Source organism: Leptonychotes weddellii, chromosome 16, assembly GCF_054177405.1.
Source record: "Leptonychotes weddellii isolate Sample4059 chromosome 16, ASM5417740v2, whole genome shotgun sequence".
NCBI lineage: Eukaryota > Metazoa > Chordata > Mammalia > Carnivora > Phocidae > Leptonychotes > Leptonychotes weddellii.
In genome coordinates, this window is record NC_138384.1 from 37,667,959 (window position 1) to 37,685,460 (window position 17,502).

General features: G+C 57.6%; 3 protein-coding genes and 1 long non-coding RNA gene across 9 annotated transcripts in view; 2 read left to right on the top strand and 2 right to left on the bottom strand.

Moving 5' to 3' along the window:
• SBSN (suprabasin) overlaps positions 1–3,504 on the bottom strand; it is a 7,555-nt gene extending 4,051 nt beyond the window's left edge. The window contains exon 1 of the mRNA XM_081806745.1: positions 7–3,504. Coding sequence (XP_081662871.1) covers positions 7–804 — 798 coding nt within the window. The 5' untranslated portion in view covers positions 805–3,504. The remainder of the gene's footprint in view (positions 1–6) is intronic.
• GAPDHS (glyceraldehyde-3-phosphate dehydrogenase, spermatogenic) overlaps positions 1–14,350 on the top strand; it is a 62,341-nt gene extending 47,991 nt beyond the window's left edge. The window contains exons 1-11 of one of the 4 annotated variants that reach the window (XM_006742825.3): positions 4,798–4,943; positions 7,374–7,530; positions 8,243–8,339; positions 8,513–8,619; positions 11,487–11,577; positions 11,672–11,790; positions 12,129–12,210; positions 12,517–12,668; positions 12,830–12,992; positions 13,975–14,072; positions 14,158–14,350. In XM_006742825.3, coding sequence (XP_006742888.2) covers positions 4,877–4,943; positions 7,374–7,530; positions 8,243–8,339; positions 8,513–8,619; positions 11,487–11,577; positions 11,672–11,790; positions 12,129–12,210; positions 12,517–12,668; positions 12,830–12,992; positions 13,975–14,072; positions 14,158–14,230 — 1,206 coding nt within the window. In that variant the 5' untranslated portion in view covers positions 4,798–4,876 and the 3' untranslated portion in view covers positions 14,231–14,350. Of the gene's footprint in view, positions 1–4,797; positions 4,944–7,373; positions 7,531–8,242; positions 8,340–8,512; positions 8,620–11,486; positions 11,578–11,671; positions 11,791–12,128; positions 12,211–12,516; positions 12,669–12,829 lie in introns of those variants that run through there. The other 3 variants (XM_081806740.1, XM_081806741.1, XM_081806742.1) reach the window with 3 other exon arrangements.
• On the bottom strand, positions 10,584–12,523 carry LOC145717574 (uncharacterized). 2 transcript variants are annotated; one of them, XR_014140900.1, is made up of 2 exons: positions 12,095–12,523; positions 10,584–11,280 (listed from the first exon to the last, which is right to left on the bottom strand). It is a non-coding gene; the product is annotated as an uncharacterized LOC145717574 (long non-coding RNA). The 2 variants fall into 2 exon arrangements; XR_014140899.1 differs by having other exon boundaries at positions 10,584–11,556.
• Positions 14,351–14,543: 193 nt separating the features above from the next.
• On the top strand, positions 14,544–16,319 carry TMEM147 (transmembrane protein 147). Of its 2 annotated transcripts, XM_006742826.3 has the most exons (7): positions 14,544–14,744; positions 14,813–14,882; positions 15,324–15,383; positions 15,469–15,605; positions 15,743–15,827; positions 15,915–16,036; positions 16,120–16,319. In XM_006742826.3, the coding sequence occupies exons 1-7, from the start codon at positions 14,668–14,670 to the stop codon at positions 16,241–16,243; spliced, it is 675 nt and encodes a 224-aa protein (XP_006742889.1). In that variant the 5' UTR covers positions 14,544–14,667; the 3' UTR covers positions 16,244–16,319. The 2 variants fall into 2 exon arrangements, with proteins under 2 accessions (XP_006742889.1, XP_081662872.1); XM_081806746.1 differs by lacking the exon at positions 14,813–14,882 and having other exon boundaries at positions 14,551–14,744.
• Positions 16,320–17,502: the final 1,183 nt, after the last annotated feature.

Below are 17,502 nucleotides of genomic sequence, written 5' to 3' on the forward strand. Positions count from 1 at the left end.
GTTAACCCCATGATGGATCCCCTGACCAAACTTCTCCACCTCCTTCCCAGCCTGGTTAGCCCCATGATGGACCCCCTGACCAAACTTCTCTGCTTCATTCCCAACCTGCCCCGCAGCATGGTGGACCCCCTGGCCAAACCTCCCCGCCTCGTTTCCAGCCTGGTTAACCCCATGATGGATCCCCTGACCAAACTTCTCCGCCTCCTTCCCAGCCTGGTTAGCCCCATGATGGACCCCCTGACCAAACTTCTCTGCTTCGTTCCCAACCTGCCCCGCAGCATCGTGGACCCCCTGGCCAAACCTCCCCGCCTCGTTCCCAGCCTGCCCGGCAGCATGGTGGACCCCATGGCCAAACCACCCTGCCTCACTTCCCACCTGGTCGACTCCATGATGAACCCCCTGAATCACTTTGTCTGCCTCCTTCCCAACCTGTCCAGCAGCGCTGTTGACCCCATGAGAAAATTTCTCTGCCTCCTTTCCTGCTTGTCCGATGCCACTGTTGATCCCATGGGCTACCTTGTCCAAGCCGTTGTTGAGCCCCTGGACGTCTTTGTCCAGTTCCTTGCCGGCCTGGCTCCCCATGTGGCTAAGTCCATTAAAAACTTTTTCCACTTCCCTTCCAGCGTGAGTGATTCCATTATTGATGCCTTCCAGGGCCTTGCCCACCTCTCTCTCTGCATTGCTCAGCCCTCGGTTGATTCCTTCAATGACCTTCTCAATGGGGTCATCATTGGCCGCCCATCCAGGAAGGGCCCCCAATAGCAATAGGAGGGAGCAGGAGCTAACCAAACTGGCAAGGTGCATGTTGTTGGAAGGGTGGGGAGGATGCAGAGAGGAGCCAGGGAAGCAAAGCTGCTATTTATACTCTACCTCCCTCTCTCTTCTCCACCCCTCATGACTCAGTTACCCCTGTGAGGCACTGACTTGGTCCCCAGTCAGGGACGTATTTCCCAGGGAACTTGAGTTGAGCAATGAAGAGGAGGAGGAAGAGGTGAGTCATGAATGGAGAACACTCACGTGGCATCTTTGCTCCTTGCCCAGCTCAGGCCCTCCACCCCAAAGCCCAGATGTCTGCCCTTCCAACCACCTCCTCTTTTCATTCCTCACCCACTATCCAGGCCTCCTCTCTCCCAACCTCACCTTCAATCACCCCCATCCCCAGGACCCAGGCCTAGTTCTTCACTCCTCTCAGGGGATCGAAGGATCCAGTTTCCCCAGCAGCAAGAGTCTAGGAAAATGGGAGGCTCCGTCAGGGGGGAGGAGAGCACCCTTGGGGAGTTGAGGGAGTCATCAGAGACTCACTGTTCAAGTTGACATCAACAGAACTCACTGTTCTCGTTGACACCCCCCTACGCTTACTACGTCCCAGCCCCACAGGTCTTCTCCCTGGTCCTCAGATATACCGGGCTCATTCCCGCCTCATGGCCTTTGCACATGCTGTCCTCTCTGCCTGGAAAGCAGAACTCACATCTTCACATGGTGGGTTCTTTCTTAGTCTGTTCTTGGTTCAAATGTCACCACAAAAAAAAAAAAAAAAACACCATCCCTGGCCATCTCTCAGTTATCCTGGGTGATATCATCCTTTTGTTTTTATAAGCACTTACCACGATCCGAAATTATCTTTTATACTGTCTGCCTCATCTATCAGATTGTAAACTTCCAGAGGACAGGGCTTTTGTGTTGGTCACTGCTATATCCCCAATTTTTAGAACATTGCCTGGGGTTCAGTAAATATTTATAGATTGAACAAATGGATGGATTTAAAGAAGCACTCCAAAAAGGTATGTGATGTAAGCACACATAGTATGCTTGCTAAGGGAAGCCCAGGGAAGACAGGCCAAGCCTGGGTCTCAGAGGGTGCTGCAGAGAAGGGTGCCTGGGTCCCCAGAGCAGCCTGGGGCCCCTTGGGAAGGCTTATAGATTTTGGAGCCGGGACCTTGGCCTCCTGCTTCCCAGCCCTTGGGCAAGGGCAGAGGACCGATTGCCATGAGCTGGGACAGGACGCAGCGTCTCCTGAAAAGCCGGTTGGGGCAGCCACGGGGAGGGGCTGAAGACCTGGGGCAGTGGGAGACTGTCAGCCAGAACCTGGGCTGGAGGCCAGGGGCTCATCCTTCCTTCCTTCCTCCCCCTGGGGCCTCCTTGGTCCCAACCTAAAGCCCCAAGCATTGACATGGTGGCATGGGTTGGAGGGGAACGGCTAGGAGTCTACCCTGGGCATGAAGAGGGTCATCAGAAGGAAGGACAGGTGGTGGCTGGGAGGTCTTGTGGCAGCGTAGCTATCTGGGGCTAGAAGCAGGCCGAGACCAGAAGAACAAGAGCCAGTGGGTGGGTAAGTTAGGTGCAGGGATGAAAGATATTTGGGTTTGGGTGCCAAAGGGAGAGACAGAGAGGGGGTGGAGGTGGGATTGCAGGTGGGAAGGAATGTGTAGGGTGTGAGCCAGCGGGGGTGACAGAGGTATGTGTGTGGGTGCTCGGGTGTGGTGAGAATCTGCATGTGTTTTCAGGCTTTGCTCAAACAAGGGTGACCAGGCCCACTCCCGTCAGAAGACCCACACTTCCACTCCAGGTCCTGGACACCCAGGCCCAGAGACCCAGGAGCTTCTGCCATTTCTAGGCACTGCCTATAGAGGGTGACTAATCACGCCACCTCTCCAAGCTTGAGTTCATTAAATCTGTTTCCCAGTTTCACGCTCCAGGGACAAAGCCAAATCCCTGGGCAACCTCAGGTGTGGCTCTCCTGCCCTTGTCCAGTGCCTAAATGAGGGAGTTTCCCATGCCAGGGGATTGCAGGGTGGGGAGGGGTGGGTGGTGACCTGCAGAATCCTAATCCATCCTGAGATGGAGAGGTGGGGTTTCTCCTTTTGAAATGTACTCCCATCTTCTCTTTCCACCCCTCTCTCGGCCCATCCCGCCGTCTTCTGTCATCCGGGCCCGGGTCCCTCTAGATCCAATTCCCATTTGCCACTAACTGATTCAGGACTTTGGCGTCTGTCCCCATAAGAGATTGGCCTGGAGTTGTCCTTTCTTTGCCGCCCTCCGCTGGTTTGGGTAATGTGAGCCTGCTGCCTTTCCAGAGCGAGTGGAGGAGGTTTCCATGGCCCAGCGTCAGGGCCCTCCCACAGAGCACTCCCAGGAAGTGTGCTGGCCAGCTCGTGGGGCCTCGGAGCACGTGCCCTGCCCAGAACCCCTCCGCGTGAGAACTGCCACCCGACTTCCCCACTCTGGATAGGACCCGCACCAGTTCCCGATGCTTTTTGGCAGATCCTGCCCATAAAGTCATCTGGATCTGAATCAGCCTTGGGGAGGATAGATCTTAACTCCGGTTCTTCTCTTGTTATTGGCCTACTCAGATTTGCCATTTCTGTTTGCACCGGGGGTGCTCCTTTATATTTTCTAAGAAAATTTTTAATTGCATCTAGCTTTTCACATCTATTATTGTAAAGTTGTACAAAATTGATCCCTTTTTAGTCCTAGTTTTATTTGTGTGCTTTTCCACGCCCCGCCTCCCCCCAACCCCCATCATATGTGTTAAGTTTCTCCCCCTTTGTTTAATTAATACCTGCATTTTGGTCTTGGGCCATTGAAATTCCCCATCTGTACACCGATTTATTTTCAGTTCCACCTCTCTGGACCATCCAAGCAGGAGAGCCTCATCTTCACCCTGTCCCATTGTGGGTGCTTGGTGAACTGAGTTCCCGTGAAGACTCAGGGAAGGAAGAGGTTATGTCATTCTGCCCCTTCTTGCTTCCACACCTCTGTCCGGGATGATGACTCCTTCCTGGCCCAAACCCCCACACCCCCTAAATCTTGGTCACAGCTGTGTGTCAGCCAGCCCTGCAGATGAAGGCGCCTATCTGTGTATCACAGATGTGCAAATGAGCCCCCACCCCCAGTGCGTTAGAGGAAAGAGCCATCTGTCCTGTTCTTCCCCAGAAGCTGCTTTGTGCCAGGCACAGTTCCAGGTGGCAGCAGAGGCCCCGTGCTGAACAACGGGACACAATGAGCATGTAAATCAGTAAGTAGATCATGACAAACTACATGAAAAGCCACAAGGAGAAGAACAGGGTGCAGTGAGAGGATCTGGCTTGGAGGTCAGTTAAATTTAAGATTGGGAGTCAGAAGACACGGGAGGCGGCAATATTTATATACGCATTCTGGCGTCTGAGTGAGCACCTGCAGGCGCCAAACCTTCTAGTCACCGGGATACAAAAGTGAAGGTAGACAAGCACTCTGCCCTCCGAGAGCTTACAGTCTGGTGGGCAGAGACAACTGGCAAGAAAACGAATAAACAGGATGATTTTGAGAGAGAGACATATGCTGTGAGGAAAACAAAAACTGTAGAGAGGGTAGCCATAGAGTAGCTTTGCACATAGGAGCATCTAACCCAGGAAGGGAAGTCAGAGGAGGCTTCTGGAAGATGAGCAGATTTGAGGGAGTGAAGGCCATGGCGACAGTGATGGAGGAAGGAGAGAACTTTACATGGGGAGTTAGGAGGGCCCCTCTTGAAAGGGTGGAACCGGAGGGAAACTAGGAGGCCCCCGAGCAAGGACAGGGCAGGGCTTTTCAGGCAAGAGAAAACAGCCAGGGTGGCTAACTAGCCAAGGAGCAGCCCAGAGCCAGGGAGAAGGAAGGGGAGGGGGAGAGAAAAGGGCCTTGAGGACCAGAGTAAAAAACTGGATTCTATGCTAGACGCCACGGGTGGCCTGGGGACGGTGGGGCTTGGCACGCGGACGTCACGCTCTTGGCCGCCGCCCCTGTGACATCACTGGGCACTGTGACGTCACAGCGAGAAGCTCCGGCCACACTAGCCCGGGCGCCCTGCTCCGCAGTAACATCGCAGCGGCCCCCGGGAGGCTAGGCCATGAGACCTTAGGCCATGTCGAAACGCGACATCGTCCTCACCAATGTCACCGTTGTCCAGCTGCTGCGACAGCCGTGCCCCGGTGAGGGAGGCGACGGGCCGACCCCGGGGAAGGGGAGACAGGGCGGTCGGGAGCCCCTGCAGCGCGCGTGCCCGCCTCGCCGTGTGCACGAGGGAGGGGGCAGGAGGCGGACTGAGGCGCCCCTTCCCTCCTCCCTCGCGCCCCACCCTCCCTACCCCTGCCCTGCCCGCCCAGTGGTTTCTGTGGCGATGGTGGCGGGCCAGGGAGCGGGTTTCCACCTGCCTTGGCGCCGCTAGCAAGCGTTGGAAGGACGGAAGCAGGGGCCGGCGCCGCGTCTACGAGGGCGCATTTCTAGGGATGGACGCTCCCGTCGCCCAGCGCCAAAGGGCCGCTCAGGAGTTGGTGGGCTTTGTCCTCTTGGGCGCTAGCAACCTGCCAGGGCCGCGCCAAGCACATGCCAGGCGTGCGCGCACCCCCCGGGGGGGCCAGTGTGTTTACTGTCCCCACTCACGGAGCGGCCACCAGAGGTAAGAGAGCGCAAGCCGCCGCCTCCCTCGGGCTCTCAGCACCGGAACAGCAGAGTTGGGACTCAGTCCCCTGCTGGCTCCCACTGGGCAGCCCTGCCCCATGCAGCCAGAGGTGCGCACACACACCAGCCGGGTGAACCCAGGTCGGCCTGGAGGGCAGCCCGCATTCCCTCGCGGCTCCCGCACTGGCCGCCGGCCGGGGTGGGCGGGACGCCAGGGTCGGGGGCGGTGGGAGGGACCCCCAAGAAGCAGCGCCCCGCCCGGCTGCGAACCTCCTCCCTGCTCAGCACTTGCTCTGTGACCTCGGGCCTCGGTTTCCCCTCTGTATGGTGGGTTTCTAGCGCATGCCTTACAGCACTCCGTGAGCTGGTGCACCCAAGAGCTCCGCCCAGCACCTAGCCCATGGCCGCGCCCAGGAAACGGGAGCGGCATCCGAATGAGGAGAGCGCGCCTGCGCTCTTGTTTCACCTCCCAGGTGATGCTGCATCACTGAAGCCCTTCAGGCTCTTCCTTCCCAGTGCAGCAGCTTTCCTCCAGCCCAGGCACCCCACCCCTGACTGGCGGGGAGGAGAGAGGAAGCCTGGGGGAAGGTGGGAGAGGAGAACCACCTGAGTTTTCTTTTGAAAGGTCGAGGAGTGGGCTCAGATTCCCACTCAACCCCCGTGGACAAATCTCCCCCTTTCGTGATCGTGGAAGCAGAACCGCCCCCCCCCAGGAACGCAAACATCCTAGGGTCCCCAAAACCACAGGGTCATTGCCTCAAATAAACACTCATAATACCTTTAGGAACTGGTATTGCCGCAGGAAACCCACAGCCCAGGCTCAGGCCACGTGGTCTGCGGCAGCCCCTGGAGGCCAGGCGGACCCACAGACCAGCTGGCCCATGGTTCTAGCCCCACCACCTCCCAGTGCCTTTGACCCTGGCGCCAAGAGCAACCACCTTCCTCCTCCAGCCCAACTCCAACCTCTCCTCTCTTCCTTTCCTCACAAATACTCTTGGTAGCAACTTCCTCCCTCTGTTGACATCAGCACCTAATGGGTGGTGTGATCTGAGTCCTCACAGTAGCCCCCAGGCAGAAGGTCAGACATGGCACCAGCAAACAGGCCAGAGAGGTCATTAACTTGCTCAGGACTACACAGCTGGCAGGCGGCGGAGCAGGGGGTGAGAGTCAGGCCTGATTCCCAGCTGGAAACCCTCTGCTGGCCAGCGCCCCCCCCCGCCCCCGCAACCCACATCCAACTGCAGACTCCACGTCTCCCCCCCTCTTTCAGGCCCTTATGGGCAGCCCGGCTCGCACACCTCCAAGCGCGTGGGGGTTTCAAATGCAGTCCGGGAGTGGGAGTGTGTAGGTTTGGAGAGGTAGAAGCTGGCGTGGGTTTCCTCTATTTCCTAACTACTCTGAGGATAAAAATCACCTGGAGTACTTTTAGAACCAGGATTCCTGAGCCTCAGTGTAGACCCACTGAGTCAGATTTCCCTGGGAAGAGGCCTACCCCGGGGTTCTTATCATAACAGCTTGGGGTCCGCTGGGTTAGAACAATTATCAGACGAGTTTGCGAAACCATCTTTGAAATACTCATGTAAGTGGACTGTTTCCTAGACTCTCTCATAAGCATTACCTCTATCACCTCACTTAATCATCACAGTGACTCTCAGAGAGAAGTACTATCATCTTCCTTTTACAGAGGAGGAAACTGAGGCACAGACAATATGACCCCAAGTGATTGTTAAAAAGACATGTGCACTGAGTTAGACTCTCCGGGGAAGGGGCCCTGGCATTGGTATTTTAAAGCAAGCCCACCCCTACTCATTGTGTGGATCAGGTAGGTTGGGGAAACAGCTAGATGGTTAGCCGCCAGGGGCCAGGAGCCAGGAGCCAGCAACAGGTTCTGAGTGGCCAAAATGGTTCATTCTCTCCCACCGTGATGGCACAACTCATTGCCCCCACCCAACCCCCAACAGTGACCAGAAGACCACCCCCACCGGAGCCCAAGGTTGAGACAGAGCAGGAGCCCCAGGCTGAGCCAGAGCCCAAACCTGAGCCAGTCAAGGAGGAATCCCCACTTCCTCAACCTAAGAAGGCTGCTGTGGTTCAGAAGCTGACAGTGGGCATCAATGGGTGAGTTGGCCCTAGCGCAAGCCATTCCTGAAGTCTTAGGGCCCGGCCTTTCCTCTGGTGGCTGCCTGGGGCATCTCCCCATTTCTCACCATCAGTGCCTTCATTCTGCCCACCCTTAAGAAACACAGGGAAAAGGCAGACAGGGCTCCATCCTCAGAGAGCTCACATTCCGGTGGGAAGACAGCAATCAAAGAAGGAACACAACAGTTCAGTGATGCGTGTTGTGAACAGTGTGGAAGTCCAGTGAGACTGGGGAGCACAGCGGTAGCCAGCTCTGAGCTCAGCACACAAAGAGCGGGCAAGAAGTCAGTATGCGGAGCAAGCAAGGGAGGAAGGGGGAGGGAGGTGGGAAGCTGGCAGGGGCGGTAAGCAGTCTGGATCTGGTTTTACTGATTAAGAGCCATGGAGGTGTTCAGGCCAAGTGACATACTCTGACCTGAAGTTCTAAGAGGATCGATCCAGCTACAAGGTCAGGAATAGGAGGGAGCGATGGATGGGAAGAGGAAGCAGGAAAAGCGGTTAAGAGGCTGAAGAGGACATCTGGGCAAGAGAGGACAGTGCCCGCACTTTGCCTTCTTTCCCCAGACTGAGGAGTCCCCCCCAGCCACCTAGGGTGCACCTCCTCCCTTATCCCTTTCTCTCCCATCCCCTCCTCTGCCTGCCGGCGGCGAGGATTCTGAGCACAACCCCCACCACCCTTGTCCCTGGACAGATTTGGACGCATCGGTCGCCTGGTGCTCCGCGCCTGCATGGAGAAGGGTGTTAAGGTGGTGGCAGTGAACGATCCATTCATCGACCCGGAATATATGGTGAGCAGCCAGCAGAGGGGAGAACTGGGAAAGGCGGGACCAGAGTGGGGAGGAGAGCTCCGTGGAAGGCTCCCGATGCCATGTGAAACCTTCACCAAGATGGGGACTCCCTAGGGATGCTGGCTCCTCCACCCTTGGCCACCCAAGACTGGGAGCCCTCCTGTCGCCCACAGGTGTACATGTTTAAATATGACTCCACCCATGGCCGGTACAAGGGGAGTGTGGAGTACAGGAACGGAAAACTGGTGGTGGACAACCAGGAGATCAGCGTCTTCCAGTGGTAAGCATGCCTGCAGCAGATTAACACTGGGGCTGTGCGGAGGACTAGAATGGGATTCCAACCTCTCACACTGGGGGGCGGAGGCCTGAGTCCAGAATCCCCCAAATTGTGTGTGCGCTTGCCTCTGGGTACTGGGGCAGAGAGGGGTCCCAGAGAAGTCCCTGACCCCTAAAATGCTTAAAAAAGCATTAATCTAAAAAGGTGTCCCACTCTACTCAAAATACTTTTAACACACATTTACATGTTTTCTCACAGGCATGTCAACTCAATATGTTTAACACTCATCTTCTGATTCTCCTTCAACCCCCAAACCTAGTCACCTCCCTCCCCAGGAAATGGCACCGCCATCTAGCCAACCCTTTCCACCCTGTTCCTAAACAGCAGCCAGAGGCCTTTTAAAAACATCAACTGGCCTTGGTGACTCCCGTATTTAAACCCTCCAATGGCTTCCCATCCCCCCATGAATAAAATCCCAGCTCCTGCTGCGGCCCCCAACACCATGCGCTGCCCCCTGCCTTTCCATGTCATCCCACCCACTCTGGCCATCCCACCCACTCTGGTCATTCCACCCACTCCAGCCATCCCTGGCCATCCCACCCACTCCGGCCATCCCACCCACTCTGGCCATCTCACCCACTCTGGCCATCCCACCCACTCCAGCCATTCCACCCACTCCAGTCATCCCACCCACTCCAGCCATTCCACCCACTCCAGCCATCCCACCCGCTCCGGCCATCCCCGGCCATCCCACCCACTCTGGCCATCCCACCCACTCCAGCCATCCCCGGCCATTCCACCCACTCGGCCATCCCACCCACTCTGGCCAGCCCCGGCCAGCCCCGGGCCGTACTTTACCTTCCTAACGTGAATTAGCAGCCACTGCTGGACGCTGGGCGGCACGCGACTTTCCCACGCACTCCCCCCGGGGAACTTGCCCTGGGGCGCAGCCTCTCCCAGCCCCGCGGCTTATACTTGCGGGCAGGAGGGCTTGTGATGAGGTGCTCAGCGCTGTGTGTGGGAGTGGGAGGGCGGGTGGAGGCAGGGACTGGAGACTCCATGCGGATGAGAAGCTGCTGGACCCAAGTTTGGAATCTTAACGCCAAACACAATCCCAGCAGAGCTGCTCAGCCATCCCGTCCTTTCGGTACTCGGCCGGGCGCTCCTGCCACCCAGGGCATTCTCCCTGCCTTCTTGGTCCCCACACGGCTGCCCCCTCAACGGGCACCCCGCACCCAGGTGCTGCTTCTCTGGTGACTCCAGCAGCGCTCCACCGTCCCTACACGGTGTTCTCCGGGCACTCAGTACAAGCCATGTTGCTTCATGCTTTACCCCTACTCCACCCTTTCCTATCTGGGTGACCTTGGGCAAGAGATTGAACTTGTCCTGGCCTCAGTTGCGTAGGGCATCTGATGGGGATGATGCTCACAGCCCCCACAGCGGTAGCAGAGAGCAAGCCGGAGGTACCAGGTGTGTGTGGGGACACTGGGAAGGGCATTCCCCGCAAAGCCACAGCCTCCTCGCCAGGAGGGCCCTTTCGCTTCGCGTCGCTATCACTGCTTTGGCACCGCAGACTCTGGGGAGACTCAATACTTCCTGGAAGAATGAATGAACGGAATCCTCAAAACAGCCCTCTGGGCAGAAGGGCAGCGCCCAGGACAGCCGAGAGAAGGGGCTGGGGTCTTCTAGGATGCCGGCTTTTCCCCTCCCCTCTGCCCTGGGGCTGGCTCCTCTGAGAAATGCCGGTAACAGTACTTACCCCACAGCTCACCAGGATTCAAGGGGTCAATTCAGGTACAGCACTTAGAACATGGGCATGTGGCAGGTGTTCGGTAAACTTGGGTAGAATGGTTAACAAACAAAACCCACCAACACTGATTGAAACCCTATGCGGGAGCAGGCTCAGTGGCATACAGTGGTCTAGAAGACACGACAGATGCTAACAAATCATCAGAGAACAACCACTGTTGTGATAAACCGTGTGAGAGAAAAAAGTCATTTATTGCTTGTTGGCTAAAGCCAAGCAGTAAACAACATCTAGATGTTTGATGTTTCAAATACAAACATTTGCTATCGAGTAGAAATGCGAACTTCTCAAACAGGAAACAAAATCTCCTTTCCCTCTTTTTCTCTTTTAAGATTTATTTATTTATTTGAGAGAGAGAAAGAGAACAGGGGGGAGGGAGAGAGAAATCCAAGCAGACTCCAGGCTGAGAGGGAGCCCAACACGGGGCTCGATCCTATGACCCCGAGATCATGACCTGAGTGGAAACCAAGAGTTGGCCACCCAGGCGGCCCTCCTTTCCCTTTCCAATGTAAACCACTATCCATTGCTGGCCCGGGGGCTGCCTCAGGCTTCAGTCCTCCCCCCGGGAGCTGCTCCCGGGGCTGCAGCGAGTCTTCGGGGAGCTGCCCAGGCTCCAGCAGCAGGCCCTTGGTGCAGGAGCCGCGTGGTAAGGAGGGGCAAGGACAGTGGGGAGGTTGCCAGGGCAGGGACGAGAAGCAGCGGGACAGGCCTCACCTTCCTGGGGTGCATTCTGAGCAGCATAGGTAGAATGGGCCCGACCTGGGCTGGGAGCAGTCAGGGATGGTCCCACTGCGGGGGCAGAGGCCTGAGTCAGGAAGGCACAACAGGGGCGGTCGAGTCAAGAAGAGAAAAGTGGCCTGCAAGGTGGAGTCAGTGATGAAAGGGGAGACCAGCAGGGTGGACTCCCAACAGCTAGGATGTTGGGCTGGCGGGGGTGGAGGGGGAGACGGTTGCAGGCCAGGCAGGAAGGCGTCCAGTCAGCCTTTGGAACGCTGAAGGCCATGACGGCGAAGGCCAGGCCGTGCAGGAAGAGACTGACTCGGGCGCTGCCACCCCTCCACAGCAAGCAGCCCCGAGATATCCCCTGGAAGTCTGTCGGGAACCCCTTTGTGGTGGAGTCCACAGGCGTGTACCTGTCCTTACAGGAGGCTTCAGTAAGTGGGGGGACAGATGCCCAGGGCTGCGCAGGGAGAGGGGGTGTGGAGGTGGCCCTCAAAGGGCCCCCCGACACCTGTGCTCCTCCTCTAGGACCACATCGAGGCTGGTGCCACGCGTGTGGTCATCTCTGCACCCTCACCCGATGCGCCCATATTTGTCATGGGAGTAAACGAGAAGAACTATAATCCTGGCTCCATGAAAGTTGTCAGGTAACGGGCAGCAACATTCTGAAGTGTGTGGGTGGCACCCAGAGGAAATGCCAGCCTCCCTCTCTCCACCCCCACTCCCAGGAGACCCCTGGTGCTGCTTCACACCTCCCTTCCCAAAGCCCTAACGCCCTCATGTTAACAGAACAGTAGGACTCCTGGAGAACACGCTTGGGGAGCTTCCCCAGCCATACCTCTGGGGCACCCCCAGTGATCCCACTCATCCCCAACCTGACTTCCACAAAACCAGGCCTGTGTGCATCACCCGAGAGGGAGGGGAGGGTGCAGGGCTGGCTCTGCGACTCACCTCACGGGGCCCTTGCACACCCGCGCCGTTTCAGCAATGCCTCCTGCACCACCAACTGCCTGGCGCCCCTTGCCAAGGTCATCCATGAGCAGTTTGGGATCGTGGAAGGGCTGATGGTGAGTTGGAGAGAGCGGCTGAGGCAGGAGGGGTGGCAGGGAAACTCTACCTCTCCTTCCTAGACTTGCTTAGTGTGTGGGGTGAACAAGGAGAGACGGTTTCGGGAGGAAGAGCCAAGTGGTGAAGTCTCTTAAAACACCGGGCAACTTGCAGACAGGGCTGGACCCTGGCCTGCACATGGCCCTCCTGTGGTCTGTGGTGGTCCCACCAGCCTCCACACCTGGGTCACCACCTCAGGCCTGGGAAAACAAGGCAGGGGAGCTTCGGAGGAGGAAGGGCTCACCTCAGCCTTCTTCTTCCCCAAGACCACAGTTCATTCCTACACTGCCACCCAGAAGACAGTGGACGGGCCATCGAAGAAGGCCTGGCGAGACGGGCGGGGTGCCCACCAGAACATCATCCCAGCCTCCACGGGGGCTGCCAAAGCCGTTGGCAAAGTCATTCCAGACCTCAAAGGGTATGAGGGCAGAAAGCTGCCACCAGGGTCAGGGGTACACCCCAGGAGGACTGGACTGGCCCCCAATCCCTGAAGTGTCTATTGAGGGGAAAGTAGAGACAACGTGGGATGGATGGAAAGGTCCTGGGTTCTGACTCCCACCCCTAATTGGGATTCTCCAGGAAGCTGACAGGAATGGCATTCCGGGTGCCAACCCCAGACGTATCTGTCGTGGACCTGACCTGCCGCCTGGCCCAGCCTACCGCGTACGAGGCCATCAAAGACGCCATAAAAGCAGCAGCCCAAGGGCCCATGGCTGGCATCCTTGCCTACACAGAGGATGAGGTAGGGACTGAGGAGGGGGACCATGGGAGGAGCCCTCTGGGGAGGAAACATGATTTTCCACTTACCAAAGAGCCGCTCACCATGTATCAAGACAGGGACTGCAGGGCTGGGAAGGTCTGCTCTTCCTGCCTCAGGGTCTTTGCACTTGCTGTTGCTCTGGTCTGGGTAGCTTTTCTTCCAGGTGGCCACATAATCTGCCCTCACCTCCTCCAAGTCTCTACTTCAGTTTCTGTCCTCAGTAAGATACTCTCTTTCTGGCCCTTTCCCTTACCTGAAATTTCATTCCATAGTCCCTGTTGGCCCTGCTAGCATGTACACCACAAGAAAGCAGGGGCTTTGGGACTCAGTGGCTCCAGCCATTGATTGTCCCGGGGCCTGGCACCCCAGCAGGTGCTCAATACAAGCTTAGTGAACAAGACAATGGCTCCCCCACCAAGCCTTTGCTCCCAGTCGTGCCATCCTCTGGTGCTGTCTCTGCTTTAGCTCCTGCAGCTCCGCTCTCACACAGCCACCAGGACCTCTTGTTTTACGGAAAGCAGATCACATTGTCCCACTCCTGAAAACCCTCCCCTGTGGCCTCATACACCACTAAGGCCAATCCCTCAGGGCCTCTATGCTGTAGCTCCTTCCACGTCAGGCACTGCGGAGGGCCCGAGGTGACCAGATCCTCCTAGACATCCAGACCCAGCCTCACCGTGTGCCCTCCGAGAGGGCCTCTCTGCGGCCCACCATCATGATGAAGGCCGGCGTCATTGCCAGCATGTACTGGTGCAGCGTCAGGGTGTCTGCGGTCTCCGTCCTTTGGCCGCAGGCGAAGCCCCCGCGTGCCTTCCTCACACGGTCCCCAGAACCTGGACACAAGCAGGGCTCCACCAGATATCGTAGATGAAGGGATGTGCCCATGTACCTAAGAGTCGGGGCCTGGGCTCCTGGAGGACCTTGCTCCGCGACCCATGCTTATCTTTGAAATTCCGATGCCCAGGTCGTGTCCACGGACTTTGTGGGCGATACCCACTCGTCCATCTTCGATGCTAAAGCCGGCATCGCGCTCAACGACAACTTCGTGAAGCTCATTTCCTGGTGAGGGAGGAGGGGCCCGGGGGCGTGGGGGGCGGGCCAGGAGCGGTCGGGAGGGACTCCCCTGACCCGCCGCCTCCCTCCCCAGGTACGACAACGAATACGGCTACAGTCACCGGGTGGTGGACCTCCTCCGTTACATGTTCAGCCGCGACAAGTGAAGCAGGACGGCCCCTCCGCTTCCCCGGGCTCCCGGCTGGAACCCGTATCTCCCGTTCCCGCTGTCGCCTCCCCCGGGGAAGGAGGGCGCCCTGCTGGGAAATAAAAACGCAGAATGCTCACAGCCGCGCCCGTGTGTCTGCGCCGGTCACTACGGGGTCACGGCGCGCCCCGCACGGAGACGCGCTCCACCTGCGCCCACCGGCCACCGCGCCTCGCCTCCGAGCGTGGCTCCGCGCCGGCGCACTGGGGCCGCGCAGGCTCCGAGGGCCGGCCGCGGGCCGTGACGTCAGTGCGCCGGCGCCGGCCGGCCGGCCTCCCGCTCCCAGAAGGCCGCGCGGGTCGCGGCGGAGGCAGGTGGGCGCCAGGCCCCGGGCTCCGGCGCCAGGCAGGCGGAGGGTGAGACCCGCGCTCCGGCGGGTCCCGGGCGGCCGGCGCCATGACCCTGTTCCACTTCGGAAACTGCTTCGCCCTGGCCTACTTCCCCTACTTCATCACCTACAAGTGCAGCGGCCTGTGAGTGCGGGGCGCCCGCGGGCGGGAGGGCGCGGGCCCGGGCTAAGCCTCACCGCCCGCTCCTGCAGGTCTGAGTACAACGCCTTCTGGAAGTGCGTGCAGGCCGGGGTCACCTACCTCTTCGTGCAGCTGTGCAAGGTGAGGGCGCCCGGGCCCCCCCGGGAATACCCTGGAAGACGTGCTCCGGAAGGGGCGGAACTTGGGGAGAGGTCTCCAAGCAACTTTTGTATAGCACTTTAGTAAAATTGGGAAAACTCAGTTGTGTGGTGGAGCGTTTTGTACTTTGAGGAGGCGCGAAGTAAGCCAGGGTCCACACTGTGCTGCTAACCCTGCTGGGGTAGCTCGCTCTGGCACTTCCATGCCTGACCCGATCGCCTGGGATCACCACAGAACCCAGACTTCAGACCCCAACCGTCTCTCTCCCCTGATCCTGTAATCTCGTCCCCCTTCTGGTGGCCCCTCTCCGCAAGGGTTCCCCTGAACCCCAGAGCCTTACCTTCCACATACACACTGACTTCCTACATAATCCACTTGGTTTATTCTCCTCTCCTTGCAGTGATCTCTGTTTTCTGTTCTCAGATGCTGTTCCTGGCCACTTTTTTTCCCACCTGGGAAGGCGGCATCTATGACTTCATTGGGGTGAGTGGGGCAAGGAAGGGGGAGGGAGTGCAGGAATGGGGCCCCCTGGCATCTGTGCTCACTCAAGCCTCAACCTGACCCACAGGAGTTCATGAAGGCCAGCGTGGATGTGGCAGACCTGATAGGCCTAAACCTTGTCATGTCCCGGAATGCAGGCAAGGGGGAGTACAAGATCATGGTTGCTGCCCTGGGCTGGGCCACCGCCGAGCTCATTATGTCCCGGTGTGTGCAGCAGCCTGGAGCCCAGATTCCTGAGAAAGGACACCTGGGTTCTAGGGAGGTGCTGGAGGGCGGGGGCTCAGATTCTGAGTGCTGAGGGTGTTTGGGTGCTGGAGAATCCCTCCCTTTGCCTTCCTTAGCTGCATCCCCCTGTGGGTTGGAGCCCGGGGCATTGAGTTTGACTGGAAGTACATCCAGATGAGCATTGACTCCAACATCAGTCTGGTACGCAGTCCTGCTCTCCCACACACCTTTGTCCAGTGGCTGTGCTCTCCCCCCGAGGCCTGGCCCTGACTTCCTGCCTCCCTGCAGGTCCATTACATCGTCGCATCTGCCCAGGTCTGGATGATAACACGCTACGACCTGTACCACACTTTTCGGCCAGCAGTACTCCTGCTGATGTTCCTCAGCGTCTACAAGGCCTTTGTCATGGAGTGAGCTGCGCGGGGTTTGAGGGTGGGTCCAAATGGGGGTGGGTTATCTGTTCTCCTTCTCTCATGGTGATGTTTCCCCACAGGACCTTCGTCCACCTCTGTTCCCTGGGCAGCTGGACAGCACTGCTGGCCCGGGCAGTGGTGACAGGGCTGCTGGCCCTCAGCACCCTGGCCCTCTATGTCGCCGTTGTCAACGTGCACTCCTAGGCTTGGTGCCCCAGACATTCACATACCCTTTCCCCGCCTCCAGGTTTCAGTGAAGTAAACAGTATTTGGAACATTGCTTCTGCCTCCATCTCTCTCTCTCTCTGGAACTGTCTACCAATACCACGTTCACCGGGTTCTAGAGGCCCTTGTTCTGGCTTTGAAGCCAGGTAGACAGTCTGGGAAACTGGCCAACACAGAACTGGTTTGTTCTGTGTTCTGCAGCAGTTCCTGGGCTCCTCATTTTCCCAGGATAGAAGGGCTTGGAGTAGATAGATCATCCTTTCTTTCTTTCTTTCTTTCTTTCTTTTTTTTAAGATTTTATTTATTTATTTGACAGAGAGAGACACAGCAAGAGAGGGAACATAAGCAGGGGGAGTGGGAGAGGGAGAAGCAGGGAGCCCGATGTGGGGCTCAATCCCAGGACCCTGGGATCATGACCTGAGCCAAAGGCAGACGCTTAACGACTGAGCCACCTAGATAGATCATCATTGAGCAGTTGCAGAGACCAGGGCCCTCGGGTAACAGGTGATAGAAGGAAGCTAGAATCCAGAAATATAGTTCTTGGGAGGCTTTTCCTCGCAGCCTTAACATGGCCCTTCTCTGGCTGCTTACCTCCTAGGCTCTCAGCCCAATCTCCCCTTCTGATCCACCCTTCGTATGGCAGCCAGGGGGATCTGTCTGAAATCCCAGTTTTATTAGTGCACCCTCCTTGTCTACAACCATCTCAGACTCCCCATTGCATATTGAACGGTCCAACCACCTGAACTCTGGGTTTTGCTCTTGAGGGTAGCCTTATGATTCTGAGCTCTTCAGTGCTTTGGTTTGGTTCTGTAGTCCTCACATCAGATCCTGGCTAGAGTCTTCTCAGGGTGGGGTCCAGACACTGCTGCAGCTGACTGGCACAGTAGCTGAGCCCACCAATTTGGATATTGTCCTGGATGCTGCCCTCCCTACCTCTTGTTTCACAAACTCCTTGGGAGCTTCTCAGGTGCAATCAGAAACCAGCCCCCTTATGCAGAGAGCAGAAAGGGGAAAGGTGGCCACTCCAGGTTGGTAGGTGGCAGGTTTAAGAAGCAAGGGAACTTTTCAAGGCTTTTCATTGGGTTGTAAGACACCTAGATCTCTGCACCCACCTGCCAAATCTTAAAAGTTTAGATCAGGGCCATAACTGGGTTTAGTCACATATACCATCTAGTAGACCCACATCACTCTCTCAAGGCTATGTCCAGCAAGCCGGGGGGGGGGGGGGGGGGGGGGGG

What these genes read in the sequence shown, in the direction of transcription:
- TMEM147 (XM_006742826.3), top strand. Translation starts at nt 14,668, where the DNA reads ATGACCCTGTTCCACTTCGGAAACTGCTTCGCCCTGGCCTACTTCCCC. An exon ending in ACCTACAAGTGCAGCGGCCT is followed by an intron (nt 14,745 to 14,812) that starts GTGAGTGCGGGG and finishes CCGCTCCTGCAG; the next exon opens with GTCTGAGTACAACGCCTTCT. An exon ending in GCATCTATGACTTCATTGGG is followed by an intron (nt 15,384 to 15,468) that starts GTGAGTGGGGCA and finishes CCTGACCCACAG; the next exon opens with GAGTTCATGAAGGCCAGCGT.